General features: G+C 40.6%; 1 protein-coding gene across 1 annotated transcript in view; it reads left to right on the plus strand.

Annotated features, from left to right (window-relative positions):
- The window catches only part of whrnb (whirlin b), an 83,236-nt gene that overhangs the window by 35,244 nt on the left and 28,623 nt on the right, over nt 1-19,369 (plus strand). Inside the window, exons 3-5 of the mRNA XM_041936360.1 lie at nt 6,064-6,189; nt 13,953-14,227; nt 15,913-15,941. Coding sequence (XP_041792294.1) covers nt 6,064-6,189; nt 13,953-14,227; nt 15,913-15,941 — 430 coding nt within the window. The remainder of the gene's footprint in view (nt 1-6,063; nt 6,190-13,952; nt 14,228-15,912; nt 15,942-19,369) is intronic.

Consider the following 19,369-nt stretch of genomic DNA (forward strand, 5'->3'; position numbering starts at 1 on the left):
CATGGAGTCTCTGGGTAGAGGCCTACAGAGGCAAACTAGCCTTTCTGTATAGTGGGGGCCATGATTTGTTGGCTCCTTATTACACATAAATCTTTGTCAGTCAATATGCCAGATATATATGCCAGTGGATCTATAATATGCCAGCTCTCTGTTTTATGAATCATATCTTTTGAACTGTCTTGTGTGAGAAATATTAGTTAAGTACTCTTATGCTAGTCAGGAATACTTTGTACATAAGAGGCTTTTTGTGTGAATCTAGAATTTCACAGCTGTTAAACAGTCAAATTTAATCTCTGGTTTAAAGATATTTTCAGCAGTTCAATTCAATTCAATTCAATTTTATTTATGTAGCAGCAAATCACAACAAAAGCTGTCTCAGGGCACTTTCTATGTAGAGCAGGTCGCAGGTCCAGACCATACTCTTCACTGCGCAGAGACCCCATGAGCAAGTGCTTAGTGATGATAGTGGAAAAAAAAACTGCTTTTAACAGAGAGAAAGAGACAGTGATGCACAGGAATGACAATAATGATAATAACATCAATAGTAATAAAAATATGACGAATACCATTGACCATTTGGGTCTTTGTAGGTAAGAAGAAGGATTTCAAACTGTTTCTAGATTTTAAATTCTTAAGTGCAGAGGCTCATAGGTGGGAAATATGATCTCTTTTCATAGCTTTTGTCAGAACACGTGCCACCGCGCTCTGGATCAGCAGCCTGATTTTAAAGTAATCCAGCCTGGAGGTAACAAATATAACCAAGTTGTGTAACCTCAGTTTTGTCCAAATTTAGTAGCAGAAAGATGCAGTTTATCTAGGTTTAGTTAACTGTTTCATCTCTATTCATGAATGAATATACCAGGGAATCATCTGTATAGCAATGGAAATTTGTGTTTCCTCATAATATTGCCTAAAGGAAGCATATACAGGGCGAATGGTCAAAGCATATACCCTTGTGGAACTCTGTGACTTTGGCATAAAGGAATCATTATTAACGTGCACATACTGGAATTAATCTGCTAAACACCATCACCTGCACATTCTTTGACTCAACAAATCCCTATTTCAAGCAGGACTCCTGGTGTTGTGTGTTAAAAGCTTTCTTTTTCTTGGACGTCGGAGCTTGTCTTCTGTCTCTTCGCTGGGCCTTTTCGCCTTTGCAAAGAAACTTTCCAAACACGTCTGTTTTTACTAATTAGTGTTGTGACGTTCACGAACGAACTGGTTCTTTTGAGTGGCTCGTTAACATGAATGATGGGAACCAAGTCGCAGCTGGGAACCGTTCTTTTTTTTTTTCGGGTTACATGGGGAGGAGCGCTGCCCAGCACGGTGCTTATTAGATATGCAAATAGCATCATGCCACCTTGTGCACGCTGCCTTCACGTGAGTGCGCTAGTAACAAAAAAAAAAAAAAAAAAGCATAGCGCTGTCAAAGCAGAGTGTTATGGCGCCAGATCAGACTTTCAAATCTAATCCACACATGTCAAATAACGTTATAATCAATATTTCAGAATAATTTTAACTCATATTGGTAGGACATCTAAATTCATTCCTCCCAGTGGTTATTTCCAAGATAAAAAGAGTTAAGGCCAGACTGCCTTCTTAAAACTTAATAAATATAAAAATGAGCCAAATGAGCCAGTTTTTTGAACGGCTCTTTGAAAGGAATGGCTCACCAAGAGCCGGCTCCCCTCAAAGAGCCATAAATTCCATCTCTATTACTAATTTTGCGAGCTTGGGGGTTAAATTTGAGCGCTCAAGCGACCAAGATGTAACCGAGAATCTGGTCATTTTTCAAAATATAAGATTTTTCAAAATAAAAGCTTGTTCAGACTCAGATAATGAATAAAACTGAAATAATTAGTCATTTCTTGTGGCCCGGTACCAATTCACCCATGGACCAGTACCAGTACGTGGCCCGGGGGTTGGGGACCACTGCTGTAAAGAACTGTGGCATATAGCATGTTGACAAAGACAGGTGGATCATACCTAGTAAAGGAGTTCTAGTTAAGGGTAAGACTTAGTTGGGATGGGGTCAAAGACACAGGTTGATGGTTTAGATGAAGAAATTGTAAAGTTAGCTGGTGAAGGTCAACAGGAGAAAACTGTCTGAATACATATCAGATTTTACAGCCTTTTCTAAGGTTCCCATCAGTACCAGTTGAGGGCATGAGGTGATGAATTTTGTCTCTAATAATTAGAATCATTAAAGCTCATGAAATCTTTCGGGCTATACGAATACATGGCTCAATGGAGTTCTGACTTTCTGTCAGCCTGGCTACAGTGCTGAAGAGAAACCTGGGGTTGTTCTTGTTTTCCTCTGTTAACCATGAGTAATAGGCTGCTCTGGCATTGTGGAGGTCCTTCCTACATGTTTCAAGATTATCTTACAAGGCTAAATGAAATTCTTCCATATTGGAGGAACACCATTTCCTTTCAAGTCTGCATGATGTTTGCTTAAATTTGTGGGTTTGGGGGTACACCATGGCACTAACTTCTTTTGTTTTATTATCTTCTTTTTTAGAAGGGCAATAGAGTCAAGCATCATATGCAGGGAGCCTGCAGCACCATCAACAAGATGTTGATTTGGGAGGAACTAAAGTCAGCATAGGAATCATCTTTTATAGTGACACATGGAATCACTTCAACATTTTAAAATCACCTGTAATAATGACGTATGATGATGAATAAATCTGCCTTAAGGACTAAACTTGATGAAAACTCAAAGTATTCAGCTAAAACCTCAAAATACAGCCCAGGAGCACAGTATACTTTAAAAAATAAAATTCGCTGTAGTGTTTTCCAGGTTTGGTGTGAAAGACTAAGAACAAGGCTTTTGAATATATGATAATTGAGTTTGGGTTGAGTTCATTATATACTTGAATCAAATATGGCTGTAACTCCACTTCCTTGACCTCGCCTCAAGGAATTTGAGTATTAAAATGACTTAGGGGAGTAGCTTCATTCAGGCTAACATACTCTTCATGGCAGCGCAGGTTTCAATAAGACAAATAAATCAATATTATAGCCTCATTTAATTATCTTGCTGTACTGTTGCACTGGTGGTGTTATTTTTATTGGGCTTTTATGGGTAACTCCTCTTCTGTTTACTTTTGAGTAATTAATTTACTGGTGGGGGGCAGACACAAGTCAAATTTCAGATACATTTCTGGGAATGAGAGCAGCTCCTTCGGAAGTGGGATGAATCAAACCAGGTCTTCCCCAGAAAGACTAATTATTTACAAGGCCCACATCTTCTGCTGGACACCAGCTGGACAGCCAGCAGTCGAATGATGACATGCAGCTAAACATGTTAACACTGGTCAGATTTGGCAGCGGCCCAGAGACTCAACATTAGGTTTGCTGACCACTGTTCATCCTTAGGACTTGAAATTTAATTCAACATCACCCACTCTGGTCCCAGAAATACATTTGACGATGGTCGTTGGTGTCCTGAACTTCACGTTTCTTGTTGGTTTCTCTGTGGGTGTGTCGCTGAGTGGGGAGAAACATGAACTGGTGGTGAACCGTGAATTTCTGCTGAGATTTTGCTAAGCTAAGAAAGCTAACAGACAAGCAGGTAAACAACAGCAGGATTAGCGATTAGTTTTTATTTTTCATGGGATTCAAATTAAACAACAAGGCATCACAGAAACAAAACCAAACATAGCAATAAAGAAAATACTGACATTGTCCCTGTTAGTTTGCATACCCTTAGTTCTTAATATTGTGTGTTGTCCTCTCTAGCATGAATGATGGCTTTCAGTCTTTTGATCGTTGTGAATGAGGCCCTTTATTTTCTCAGGCAGTAAAGCTGCCCGTTTTAGCCTCCAGGTCAGATGAATTCATGGGTTGCCTTGCTAGAACTGCACATTTGATATCTTGCCAATTGAGGTCAGAAGGCTGTGATGGCCATTTCATGAGCTTCCCTTTTTTCTGCTTCTGCTCAGTGAAGGTTCAACTTTGGCCTTGTGTTTTGGATCATCTTTTCAGCATGTTGTGCTGCTCTCAAGCAGCAGAAAATCTATTAATGCAGCTTCAAGTTAAGAATGACTGAGAATTATGGTTGAGATGTGATGTGGACCACGGCCTCTGGTGTCAAAGTCAGATGCTTTGTAGGTCGTTATAAGTATTTAAAACTTTACAAGTGAGCAAACAACTTTTCTGGCAAGAACACTCTCTACTAGAGAAACCAGTTCATGCTCTGAACTAAGTTGGCCAGCTTCACCTTCCTTTTCCAAAAACCGGACACAGCAATGTATCATGGGGCAGATAAGGGTTTGCTAACATTTGAAAAATTGAAAAAAGAAAATGTCATGACATTTCATTCATGATGTCTAATTAATCTTTGTCTTTCATATGCTTATTACATTATGAGTTTCTTTATCCTCCTGCGTTCAAGTCTTTTTATGTACATTGTCAGCCAGACGGCACTGCATTGTTTTTGTATTAATGAGTATTTGGTTTTTGAATAGTTTATGATACCTACTGCATATTGTCTTTTTAATTTCAGATGGAGCAGGTGCAGTGGGTGGGGTAGAAAAACTCACCCTCCCAGTGTTTGTGTGTTTGTGCCATAAGTGTACAATCTGTTTCTGCATAATGAAATGGTACGTGGGTCCACATATTAATTGTCACACTATGCTGTATTATTCATCTCTGTTTAATTTACATGACAAATTGGAAAGAGAATTTTCCTTTAAGCATGGAGTGAGATGCAATCAGTGGAACGCGGTCAGAGGTGCACAGTGTGAGCGTATGGAGCATATGGTGTCGGTAATTTTGAGGCAGTTGTAAGCTGTGCTTCTGTGATGTAGTTTGAGACCAGTGTTGGAGTAAGATGTGTGACGGCCCTGGCTTCAATCATGTCCAATCCAATCACTTCTCCTTCCCTTTAAAGGCAGAGCACTCTGTGCCGCAGCACTCTCACAATTTGCTGGTGGCAGAGAACACTCCAGAGTGGTTCTGCCATAAAAGCTTCTCCCATGAAGAAACTAACGTCCCTATGTATGATGAGGTGCAGAATCTCCACACATAACACACGATGTGAAGAGAAGTTATTCCAACTAATTAATTGTTGCAGAAAAAGAGACCACAGGATGAAACCTGGTTTGTTCTGAGATGCTTGCTGTGTGCTTATTTTCCAATTCTTAAGTCATACACTGTAGCATCGGTACAACATCCTTCCATTTATCCTCCATCCTGTACTTTATCTAGGTAAAGGTTGTGGTGGAAGCAGGTTAAGCAAGGTAGCCCAGACGTCCTCCTCACTGTCTAGGTGAAGGTTGAAACATAGATTGACTGGTGCTTGACTTGACTTCCTACATGGCACATGGTACTATATCAGTGATATATAGTAATACACATCTAAATGAAGCACCTCATCTTACTAATGTGGTGAAGTCTGGTTCATGCATTTATAGCAGTGTAACATTTTGATAGGGAGGTGAGCAAATATAAGTTTAGATGCTGTACAGCTGCTCAAAGCCTGCAGCATCAACCACATCATTTACCAGTGTACTGCCAGGTAGCACAGACCCATTCTGCTGCTACTCCAGCAAATTATCATACAGTAACTCAAATATTAACAGCAGCACAAATACTTCCTGCGTGCGCCGATAAGCTGTTGCAGTTGCACACAGCCTACAGCCACACAATCAAAGCCAGCAGCTTTCAATACATTTTGAGCAGGTTTTATCAGAAAAAAAATATATGCTCAGCTATAGCTAAATGTCATTGTTAATGATATTCACAAGGAAACAATAGTTTTTTAAACACCAGAAAAGACAGATTTAAAGAGATTTTTATCAAAGTGAAGCTGACCAATATCTGTGTATAAAACGGCTTTGACATGCATTCTTTGCTTGATAAAGCCAGTAAACAATGATGCTTGTGACAGCTTTGACAAGCAAGTGTTCACTGTAATAGTGACACCAACTGTCCCAGTCCACACTGGGACACCTTAATATGACCCCTGTGAGTGCGTAACTGAATGCTTCATGTTGTTGCACCATTTACACACTTTCACACATTTACACATTGACTGTCATGTTTCCCGTACAGGTTAACCTGAATATGGACGACGGTCGCTCTCTTGGCCTAATGATCAGGGGTGGTGCAGAGTATGGACTGGGGATCTACATCACTGGAGTGGACCCTGGATCTGCTGCAGATGCTGGTGCACTAAAGGTACCCCAACTCAGCCTGTCCTGATAGAGTTGTTATTACACCGCAAAACCTGTTCAACATGTCCAATCTAATGAGAATTGAGCTCTCTGAGATGCTTGCAAAGGATCATCACCTGAAGTTATCTATCATGATTCTAGGTGTCACCTTTCAGCAGCACACAGAGCCCAATACAACAGCAAAGTGACTGTCTGATAAACTAGAGCCAAGCATGGCTGAAAACCAAAGCGTGTGAGCGACAGGTCAATCCACCTACACAAAGCAGTCTCATTTATGATGTTTTGCAGAAAGCTGCTGATTTACAGTAACAATGGCTGAAATAGTCTCTGACTATTAGTGACTGAAATAGTGACTGTCCACTTTTTAAAGAAAAATCCCCAAGAACCACACCAGTATGTTTGACTGCTGTAAACTATACCGTCTACTTTCCAAACATGACGTAGTGTTTTACATGTCAATGTATTTTCCCTCTTTCTAAACAACCATTTGTTTTGATTTGGAAACTCTGCACTGCATCTTTAACACTATCTAAAAGCAATGTAAAGAACATCTGAGACACTCACAAACTGTGGTGGGATGGTCCGTCAACTCTTAGTCAGGGATTAAATGAGTTGTTGACGTGAAGATTTCCGACACTGTCAGCTGCCACCGCTTACATCTGCTACCTGATTGTGATGAACCTGTTAGCGCTCCTGCCACCTGCTCCCTATTAGACTGCTAAACCTGTTAGCGTTGCTAACATCTGCTACCTGCCTCAGAGCCTCAGTCAGGCAGCTGACTTCACCGCCACGACAGGCCTGCAAAAATGCTTTATTGGCCATGCTAAATCTCTGCCGTGTGCTTTCGGGTCAGCTTTCTGCCTCAATAAGCAGGCCACTCTCACTCTGTGCTATTTTTCAACCTGCCTAAGGCAAGAAGAACAGACGCCAGTGTTTCCTACCTGTAAACAATATAGCTGAATCCTCAATATGGCTTTCATGATAATATCACACTGTGTCCTACTTGGGGATAAAAATAAAACATCAAATTTTATTTATTTATTATGGTTTGATTCCTTACTAGTCCAAACCAATTGGGACACCTCGGAAAAATAGACTTACAGTGAGAGAAAGGAGATTAAAAAAGCAGAACTTGAAAGGCATTCTAAAAATTCAAATGTTGTCCCTTGAAAGATGCAGTGTGACATTTCACAGCTTCTCCAACAAAGAGAGATAAAGAGGCACCTTTTTTATCATGGAGGATTGGCTGGTCATGCTGCAGAACTGGAGCTTTTGACATGCTGTGACAGCAAATGTGAAATTAGGAAAAAAGGGAGAGAGCAGAGAGGGTGAAAGAGAGGAAGCGCATATTAAAAGAAGTATAGTGGATGTCTTCTCCTCACCTCTCCAAGTCTCACAGATGTGCCTCCATTCACTGCCAGTCTGCAGCCATTTGTTGTTTGTGAACAAGAACTGCTGTCCATTTTTAGTGTGTGCGTGTGTGTGTGTGTGTGTGCGTGTGTGTGTGGTGGTCCGGGTGCATCAGATTGAGTGATCCTGCCATTAGAGTGGGAGCAGCAGGCGGAGAAAGAGGCTGTGTATCATTTCCTGGAAAACCATCCCTCTTCCCCTGTTTACATCCATCCCTCCCTCCTTGTCTGCCAGCGTTGTGGCAGTAATAAAGATGGAGGTTTGACTAGACACTGCAGCAGGTGATTATCACAAGGCAAATGTAAGGCATTTTTATTCAGATACATCAGTTTGATACCACTTAGCCTGCCATTAAGAGTAATACCAATTCATGTCCCCAGGAGTGATGGAGGGAAAAATAAATCAATTGATTAATTGAGACAGCCCTGTGTGTGAAGCTAGGCATGGTTTGTTCTTCCCTTCCACGATTTCCTTTCCTGTTATTCACGTCACTGTTAAAATTTACAGTTTTGCAGCAGAGTACCCTAGTACACAGTTTGAAATTGCAATGTTAAATATTGTTGAACTCAGCATTACTGGGGAACTAGCCGATCCATCATTGCAGCTCTACGTGAACAGGCCGCCTGAAAGTCATATTACTCATTTAAATTTGTGCAATACAGTGACACTCGGTGTTGTCCATTCATTACTTTAAGAGAGTGAAACGCTCAGCCATATTCATTAGAAAGTGATATAAATCTGCTCTAAATCCATTCAATTAGAGGCTGTTTCCTAACCTTGGAAAGGATGCTGTGACACCAGAACAGAAATATGATGACAAGAAAATGTAAGTCAGTGTCTGTATTGTTGAATACTAATTTACAAACTGGTTTGGATAAAAAAAATCTTTTGTTACTCTGAATATCATATTTAAATTTTGGGTTTGAATTGTGCCTCTTGGGACAGATCTCCTTTAGTCATGACCTTACTTTTTCCCAGTCTCTCTGTGTGTGTGTGTGTGTGTGTGTGTGCTCATGCATGCCTGTGTGTGTGGCCATGTATTACTCATGTTGTGGGGACAAAATCCTGTTTGTACAGTCTCATTGTAGGAACTCAAGTCAACATAATATAACTGATTATATTTTAGTATGAAGACTAGGATCGTGTTAGGCTTAAGTCAAGGTCAGGATCAGGCAAGTGATCGTTCTGGTTAAGGTTAGGGTAAGTCTCCAGGAAATTAATGTAAATCTATGTAGTGTCCCCAAAAACGATGGACACATGATTGTGTGTGTGTGTGTGTGTGCGTGTATGTGTGTGTGTGAACTCCATCCCAGTAGGCTATCTCATGCTGTGACTTGATCTTTAACGAGTGTCAGCCACTCTCTTGCCGGGGGTCACGTCATGTCCGATGCATTGGAATGTGTCTTTGGCGGCCGGCAGAGCCGAGTGGCTTCTTTTTCCATGAAAACAGCCACAGAGTAGGAAGAACTGCAACTGCTGGTGTCACATTAGACTGGTATATGAGTCAGTATTGGCCCTTTGTTCAGCTGTAGGCTACAGTCGCTCAGTATATCCATCTTTGATCAATTGTAGCTAACACATGTGCCATGATATTTTCACATCTACACAACAAAATTCATGTTGATAGCCAGTGTTCTGAGGGGAACATGATGTGGCTGTGTGGTATAAAAAGACACAACAGTGTTTCACTGCAACGAGGACTATATGGCCAGAGGTATAAGTCAGCAGAGCAGCTGCTTTTAGCAACTCAGCCATCAAACAAGCAGACTTACAAATGTGAACATCTTTGGATTCCTCTGTTGCTGTTTTTTGGATATTTGCATATTTAGGTACATCATCTTGTTAAAAATAATTAAGAACTTACAATGAAAACACAACACTGAGACTTTAATTTCAAGCTAGTCTTTAACAGTGGCTTTATCAGTTCAACAGTCTCGTTAATTTCAGCCTCAATTTGTCAATACATGGTATAAATTAAACAGCAGTGGCCCAAAAAACTGGAGTGCAAAGAATACATTTTATGCATTAATATATATTTTTGGCCACCTGGGGGCAGCAGAACAAACTGAAAACACTGACATATTGTCATCTTTCATCCCAGAGTTGGTGATAATAATTCCAGGGTTTGTCACTATGAGTGACACCTTTCACATTACATATTTTGATCTATAGATATTTGATCTATTGTCACAACATTGTGTAAAATGTAGACAAAAACAGAAGTCAATCAGTTACAAATGAACTGTGTTTACCGTGTTCTATGTTTTTACAAAGTGTTCCTGAGCCCATGTATTCATCTCCTTTATCCGATCATGTGTTCACAAAGTGGTGAACCTCGCTCCAGCCTGGCTTTTGAACAACTGAGCCTTTCCAGGATGCCCCTTTCATGCCCAATCATGATACTATCACCTGTTACCAATCATCCTGTTTACCTGTGGAATGATCCAAACAGGTGTTTTTGGAGCAGTCCACAACTTTCCCAGTCTTTCGTTGAGCAGATGTTTATAAAAGTCAGTGAAGCTGATGAGGTCAAACATTAAATAAACTGTCTCTGTACCAGGTATTTTTAAAATGTCTTTTCATGAGCTCAGAAAAACTTCCCTGTTTTCACCTTTGTGACAGTTTTCCAACTAATCCAAATGATCTTAAATCATTTATTCATGTTAAAAGAGTAGAGAATTTTCTGAACCCATAAAGGAAGACATACAGTTCTTGCCAAATGTCCTTGGTTACATTCCACCACATAAATCTCACATGAAATTTTAATAAGGGTCAGAAGAAATTTTGCTTGGGTCAGTATATTCTTGAGCCTCTTGCCTGTCGTTGTTCCATGAACATGTAGAAGCTTTTGGATTTAATCAAAAAAGCCACGTCAGTTTTAACAGAAATGTTAGTTTAGGATTAAGCTCAGTGTTATTTCTCATGCGTTTTATTGCAATATTTCATCACACTTACTGTATCGCCATTCCTGGAAGGGAGGGCAGCTTGATCTTGATGAAATTGAGCTTCAGGTGGTGTGCAGACGTCCACTGAGAGAGGTCAACCATGATTTGTTGAAAAAGTGGAAAGCCATGTTTTGTAAAAACATCAGTGAATTAGGAGGAAATGTTGGGATTTGGCAGGAAGTCTGCAGATTGTGTATTTAAAGAAATCCAGCTGTCCAGGCAGACTATACAACGGCTCACCTTTGACCCAAAGCTTGTTCCTAATCACATCACACATCAGGTCTGATTTGTGCTTTTTTAATCTCTTACCACCTCTTATTACAGTGAAGGTGTATTCTGCTCTGAACACAGGTTGCCTACAGTCAAGACTGTTAAATTACAGCAAGTTTGTAAATTTAGGCCCTATACTGGGATATAGTGGTCAGTGGTTTATGATGAGGCAAAAAGTGTCCCAAAAATGGGACTGACCATGGTATGCTCCTCTATGGTCCCTGTATCATTAACAGCCACTCTCTTCTCTGTGTAAGCACGAGGCCATCAAACTGCCACTGCTGCTGCTGCTGAAAATAGCAGTTTGCCCTCTCTCCGTGAAAAGGACAAATACATTGCTCCTCCAACACCCAGCACACACACACACACACACACACACACACACACACACACACACACACACAAACACACACACACACACACTTTATTTCACACTTCATCATGAATGATCAATGAAACTTGTAAATCATTACAGCACAGCAGGGAGAAGGTTAGCGTGGAAGACTTGCAGTTGGAGGGGATAATATATTGCCCTGGTCATGAATGTCAATTGAGAGTGGCAAAGAGTGGCATGTGCTATTTCTTAGCAGGTGTCTATTCAATATCATTTAACTGAAATAATAGTTTATGGTATGTTCTTTGTACAGAAGCTAATTTCAGCCAACGAGGGTATGGCCCAATGTCTCAAGCCCTTATAACCAGCATTTTATATTTCTGTGCCTGTTTGTGAACAAAACATGTCAGTCAAGATTTCTCTCGTCCTCAGAGGGCTCGGTTATGGAATTTCATTGCAGCTGCATCTGCTTCACAGAATCATGGTGGTGCAGGGGGGTGAGAAGGAAAGACGTCGATAACTAATTTCTGCCTCTTACTTATCCTGCTATAATACAGTGGAAACTGTTTTTCTGCTGCTTTCGGTACTCCCAAGTGTTTCCCTGCATCCTTCTGTATCCCAGTCTTTATCAACAGGCCCAATTATACTTTTAATATGTCTAACATAAACTCTGTTGACCACAAACAGACACAGGACAACTCTATTTTTGTTTACCTCATTGGGCTAAATTGCTTCAGGGAGGTAGGATTATTGTATCCTCAAATTAACATCTTAACACATAAAACAGTGCTATATATCAGACAAAGAAGGAGGTCATCATTAATGATGCAGGCCTGAATACAAATGAGGTAAGCTATGAACTCCATTCATATAAGAACCCCAGTAATAGTTTATCACCATTATAAACAAAAATGTATGTTTGCAGAAAAATATTCCCTGCATTGTTCCATGGAGCATCCAGTCCTGATTAAATGGACTAATGTTACACACAGAGTAAAGGCCACTGTAATTAGTCCTGAGGAGTTCTACTCAGTCTGTGAACACAGCTGTATAATGTCTGTGTTCTGTGACCGCGAAGGAGCTTTATCAAGCCTAAGAAAATAACCTTGGCGTGCTCCATGGTACAAGCATGGTATGCTACCAGGCAGGGTGTGTTTTACAGAGAGACAGTATTGGTTTCATAATGGGAAATGTAGGATGCAGTGGTTTTAGAGCTTGGCAAAAACTAGGGACTTAAACTCAGGATATCTCAGCCTCTGCAGCTTTGATTTGGACCATTCTTCTGTTAATCTGTCTCCAGCAAATCCCCCAACTTTGTGGAAGTTCAATGCTAAATTGTCTGAGTCTCCATTATTGTCTTTTGTTTTTTTTGTTTTTTTTCTGTGCTTATTGAATTGTATGTCCTTTTTCCTGTGCAAGACATGGATTGTGTGCAATGTGGAAAAACTGGTATCAAATTCCTATATGTGCACGCAATTCTGATGTATGATTCCATGTGTAATTATTGTATTAAGAATTAGCCAGCCAAAAAGGTGATAACCTCCTACCTTAGAGCCTTACCAGTAGTCAAATGTGCCACAAAAGGAATCAATTTGTACAAAGTATCATCCAAACGTGCAAAATGTTGATACCTATTCCGCAAGGCCGTACACAAAGGTTGAGCCTGACCTGTCATTTAGCACCATCATCAGATCAAATGTTAAATGTCTCCAATATATATTTGGTTTAATACCAAATACCTGCAAAACTAATCACAGCTTCTGCTGTACTGTGTATTTAGTGCAAATTAGCAAATGCAAGCATGCTAAAATGCTAAACCATGCTAAACTTTCAGGCATGTCCCCTTTCAGAAGCTGAATGCCCCACATCTCCATAGAGAAGCAACTAAAAAAATGTATCCAAGGTGAATTTTAATGAAATAAAGGTCAGCACAAGAGCATCACCTTTACTGCAGCATTAGTGTTTATGTATGTGGACATGTTTGTGTGTGGCAACCTGCAAAAAACTCAATGAATTGGGAAAGTTGGGACGACCTTGGGTTTCACACTTCTTGTTTGGTATTAAATCTGTGGCCTGAGGTCGTGACAATGAAAAAAATACTGTCTGAATCAGGGATTGGGATGCATGGCACGCATAGTTCTGCATACATAACCTCAGAGAGAAGACAGAGATACAGTATCCTGTGAGTACATGTGTGTTTAGCTCTGTGTGGTGTTGCTGTGATAGTTGTGGACCTTTGCATACTGCTGGCCTGGATTTTTCCATGATTTTGGCTACTTAATAATAAAATAAGCCAGGTTCAAGTTCCAAGTATCTATCTTCAGAACTTACTTTTAAATTTGTCAGGTTAGTGTCTTGTATCAGTGGCAGTGCAAAGTCCATTGGCATTGGCACAACGTCTTTTGGATGTTTTGGCAGTAACACATGTCCTGCAGTTTCTTGAAGGAAGGTACGGTGTGTATTAGAGAGGACATCTAATGTTTTTCCATGTAAAATAAACCACCAGGGGAGCACTGTCTACAGGTTAAAGAGCCCACTCTGCAGGAGGGCCTCTGGCAACACAGTTAGCTTCGAGACAAGGCAATTTATACCACCGCAGTGGTGACAATCATACATCGTTCTTGGCCACGTGTGACTTTTTATAAGATATTTAGATAAAACAGGTATAATATTTAGCACTGCCTTGGCTTGTCATCCAGATTTCTCAGAAATGAAGTTACACACAAATCTCTCATGCCCTACCCTGATGTCGGTGCCTGTCTACAGTTGCTCTACATAGGAATTTTTAATTAAACTGGTCTGTTGCAGGTGGGTGACCAGATCGTGGAAGTGAACAGCCAGAGCTTCATCACCATCTCCCATGATGAGGCAGTTCACATACTCAAAACGGGACGCCACCTGCTGATGAAGGTGAGGGATGTGGGTCGTCTGCCTCACGCGCGCACAGTGGTGGATGAGACCAAATGGATCTGCAGTCAGGCCATAGCTGAGACCAACGCCACGGCTAACCCAGGTTCTGTCACCGACCCCGGTGTCAATGCTGGCATCCACGCTGGTGTCAGTGCCAGCACCTGCACTTCAAGGTGAGAGCTTTACTGAGTTAGAATGACCGTTTGCCATAAAAAGAATGCTAGAACTGTCAGTGGTAGTGGAGCAAAGACATTGCTATTATTGTAATTAATAACTGAGCAGTGCTTCTTTGTTTCCCCCTGTGCTTTACAGACCTGGTTCAGATACCTTTTTTTTCCACAGAAAAACCTTACATTAATTGAACACTCTGTCAGTAAAAACATATACCTTGCATTAAATTAGAGGTGTTCAGAGTATGAACAAGCTTAACTTGAAATCCTCCAGTTGAGCTGAGTGTAGCTTCCTTCATTGCCACAAGAAACTTAAAGCCACAGGAAACTGCATTATTCCATTTTATCTGATTTATAGACCAGTAAGAGGTTACAAGAACTACGCTATAGGCTACACCATAGCTCATATGTGCCTCTTCAAAAATGTGTCATGTCAGGGCAACGGCAGATATCACCTGTGGATTGCAAGGACTGCGATTGGTCAGCTTGGGCTGCTTATGTTTGCTTCTACAAGTTTCAGATGTGGCAGGAAATTGTTGAAAGTAGACACAACATGAAGCAAACTGAAGGGAGGTATAATCTCCCATCATCTTCTCTTTTCAGTAACACACATGACAAGTCAGTTACCTGAATGTAACTGCAGTTATATAAGTAATATAAGCTTGTGTAGCCCACTGCCACTGCTCTAAGTCACTAAGTAAATGACGTAAAGAAAGTTAGTGGGGGGAATATGCAGTAATTGAAGCATAATTTGGCCTGATTGTGTAAAATACATCTTAATAGTGTTATAGAGGTGCTATTAAGAAGTGAAATCCAGCAGTGAACTAATCTAAACCTACAGGATCTCTTTACAGGACTTTTCATTCCTTGCATCTAGTCTAAACCAAGCAGCGGTCACTGAGCTATCGACCTCATGAACAGAGGTTATATCATTTTGTATTCAAGTTAATAAGACAGTTTGGACCAGCAAGAACTGAACTGAAGTACAAGCTACTATTGATATGAAGCAGTGTTGTTATTGTCACATATTATCAACAGAATAAACCACATCGTCAGTGACTGATTCTCTGAAGTGAATTGAATTTTTAAATAAATCATCAGATTTGTAGCTTCCATCTCTGAAGAGTGTCGGTATGGTAAACTCTGTTTGATGCTGACAGCTGCTGCTGAGAATGACCTTTCATTTTAATCAGAGCAGTCTGAATGTCTGTTGAAACATTTCAGGGCATTTCTTTTCTTAAATTCATAGTGCATGGGATACCATTATTTCAAAAGTTTTTTTTTTTGTTACTTATTTGCACAATTACATTGTTCTTATTTGCACCTTCCAATACCTTGTGTGTATTCTAAAGAGCATCTGTAACAGTGAATTTCACACTGTGAGTCTTATCTCTATATTATCACTCCATGGTTATTCTGGTTGTCAGATCAATCAATCAATTTGAAATCTGTGGCAGGAAAAAAATGGCAACACCTGATTTATGGTAAGTAAAGGTGGAAAGAAAATCATGGATGAATTTGCGCATTCAGATCATCTAAAACTAATTCACCAACAACAGAAACTTTGCCATATGGCAGTCCTGTGGACAAAATCTCATCTATTGGTAGCTTCATTACGGAGAGAGGGTCTATTTGGGAGGTCCAGGACATGAAAACCTTCCCCTGCAGAGGAGGATTGTGTTTGACAGCTCCATTGTGTCTGACAGCAAAGCAATGTGTGAAGACTCCCCTCTCTCCCCCTCGCTCCCTCATCCATCTGTCTCGAGCCGTAATGGAGCTGGCCCTGATCGGAATTTGGGGGGGTATAAATTTCTCTGCCTGCTGCTGCCTTGGACATCATGCAAGGTGGCTCTCAGTTCCACACTTCATTAAAATCACATCGCCTTGGTCCCGCCTCAGGCTGGGCCAGGCAGTGAAGTTGTTGTCTGCTGTTCTTTCAATGATTACATGCATAAGAATTGATGAGGCGTACAGGTATTTATGTTGATACTTTAATGTGTTGCTCTCAGTTTGACTTAGTAGGATGAATATAAGTGGAGATCATTTGTTTTTTAAATATGCTGTGCATTGTTGTTTTCTCTGTTGCAGACCATCCTCAGCCAGAGCTACACCTGTCTTAGGGAAGGTAAGAATAGCAGCCATGCATTACTGGCCTCTGTATACATATTAACAGTACTGACTTGACTGACAGATGCCACACTCAAACATGCTGAATCTCCATCTGAGCATGCCACACTCTGACTGCTGAACTAAAGGTGGGACGAGAGTCTGACTCAAGTCATTACTCTGATGACACTGCACTTGACTCAACTAAATCAAATAAGACCTTCAGCTTGACCTTGACTTTAACAGTAATACCTTGAGGCCTTTTTACATGGATTGACCTGAAAACTGGAATGAAAACTCTTAATGTTCCAAACAGAAGTGCAGAACAGGAGGATCAGCAGATATCAGATGATACCTCAAATTGTCACATTTACACATTCAACACTGATGCAGAGGTTACAAAAATGTTGCAGACAGCAGGTTTTGTCAGGTGTAATTGTTGTTAATTCCATAGTTTACATGCCAAAAGGCAAAAATGAAGCCAGCCGAAGATCATTTGCGAGATTGGAGGGGGTGTTTTTGACTCTTCTTTGGTGAGTGTTCTTTAGTGAAACAGTCCAACTGAATTAGACATACATGAATAATTTCCTAAAACTTGCTTTAGGGTTCGCTCAGCAACTAAAACTGTATGAAATGATCTCATCATGATGGAATTTTGTATTATAAGGACTCAAGGATTAGTAACATAGAGATGAACAGACCAAACAAAATTCCTAGATCATGTTTGTACTTCCATCCTTGTGATCCTAATTCTGATCCTAATCCTTAAAACCAAGTCTGAAACTTCAAACATTCCCTTGAAGGTCTGACTGGCATAAATGACTCCCAAGTTCTAAAACTTAAACTAGCACAAAGATAACTGTACAAGCACACACACGTACACACACATACACACACACGCACACACAATAACCATAGCCACTACTTGCCTTACCCTAACACTTAACTTAAACCTAACCTTACCCTCAGGAGGAGCTCTCTATTCAGGAACAAACTACATTGAAATGGCTGTGTTATGCCTTTGTTTTTTTTCTTTTTATTGATTCCACACAATGCAATTGGGACTGCTTCAGGTTCAGTGGTACTGAAGTTAGGAAGCTCAAGGGTTTCTTTTACATTTTACATTATTTCATTATCTCTGGTGGGACACTCCACAAACTAGGTGAAGTTTGTCAGGATGTTGTGTTGCACCATCTGTTGTTCATTAGAACAGTAAGCCCCCCCCCTTTCCTCTTACCACTTTCTTCTTGGTTTTTGTCCACCTTTACAGTTAGTGATCATGGCGAATCCAGAACATCCTCTTGTAGCCATGTCTCAGTGAAACACATTACACTGACCTTCCGAGGGCTGTTAGCTTGTGCATCTTATTAGCCAGAGATATCACATTTGATAGGATGATGTCTTGCACTCTGGAGCCGCAGTGCTTCCTCCTTCACAATGAAAAAGCCTACCTGAAGGTAGTAGAAGACCTGACCCACTGTCAGGACAACAAGCTACTCCTGAACTTCAGCAACACTACGCCGCTTATAGTCGACTTTGGGAAGAAGCAGAGAAGAAAGTGCACTCCCCTTTCATTAGCCTGCTCTCTGATGTGGATGTTCAGTTTAAAGTGTATATACACAGTTCATGGTGATGGGTGAAACAAACTCTGTTTTTGACTCTTTTTGTATCCAAACTATGTTGAACCAAACCTTTGACGTCCTTCTTGAGGCGTGTCCAAAATCTCTCTCTCATAGGTGAAAAGTCCTGGCAAGTCAGAGAGTCAGACCCACCATCCCCCAAGTGTGACGTCCATATGCGTACGTCTATAAGACATTATCATTACAGACTTGCCCCCATAGGGAGAAAAAACAAAAAGAAAAAACACCACAGTGTGCTAACTGTGGTGCCTGGTGCTGTGCAACCAGACTGTATGGCTGTAAAACAAATGCCCATCTGAAAACTCTTGGGTTCAACATTTTGAACTTGGCAAAGAAAACGAACATCATAACCCCCTGACTTGAGCGAGACACATACCCTTCAAAATGCTTGACCACCAAGACAATACCCAAAGCTTCTGTCTTGATGGTTGAATAAACCTTCTGATGTTGTTTAAGAAATAGCTCCTGGTCTCTCTAGTTTGGCTGCATGTACTTGCAAGAGTGATGTCCCATCTTCAAGCTTGCAGGCATCCACTGCAAGCTTGAAAGGTGCATCAGAATCTGATGCAATCCAAACAGGTTCAGATGCCAGAGCTTTCTCCCCTCCCAAATCACACTCGCAGGCTTTTGTCCAAACAAACTTGGCATCTTGCTTCTGGAAAATTGTGAACTATGATTGTCAACTATGGTGGTCACCTGCCTCAGAGAAATCGCTACAAAACAATACACATAAATAGAAACTTCCACCCAGTGTTACAATATATGCAGGGGTGCACATAGCTGGTATGAAGGTTCATGTGTGACAGTTAGTTGTTTTATAATCCGTCTTTAGAGAATGGAATGTACTTTTTGAAACTGGCAAAGTTTCACAATGTCAGATGGTCTGCACTGAGGCATGAAACACTGCTGAGAATATCAAGACCTTTGCCAGCCATCCAAATGCAACTTACTACAGGTAATAACTCTGACCTGCTGCATATCTGCAGAGAGCATTTTCAGTGGGTTCTTGCCAACGTGCTTGACAATGACACAACATTTTGATGACCACATCCAGCAGGTTTCAGAAGGAGAATTTGACCATTGAATAATTTCAAGATGAACTTATGGTGACCATGTAATCCTGATGCTCACCAGAGTACATGCTTGAATGAAATCATTGACTGAATGGATGATAAACGGCCCTGACTTCAGCAACTAGTCCGGAAACACTTGCGTTGTTTGTGTGTTTGCAGGACGTCAAGCTCTAAGGGCTCTGAAATATTCACCACACCAATACAATGAAAATTCAACAAAACAAAGTTCAGATGTTGCTTCAGTATAAAACACTTAAGTAGCTTAACCAGAAAGAAACTAACATTTTTAAGCTTTACCAAAGCTTTTGGTTAAGCACTGCTATAGT

The sequence above is a fragment of the Chelmon rostratus genome, chromosome 5 (genome assembly GCF_017976325.1).
Source record: "Chelmon rostratus isolate fCheRos1 chromosome 5, fCheRos1.pri, whole genome shotgun sequence".
Lineage (NCBI taxonomy): Eukaryota > Metazoa > Chordata > Actinopteri > Chaetodontiformes > Chaetodontidae > Chelmon > Chelmon rostratus.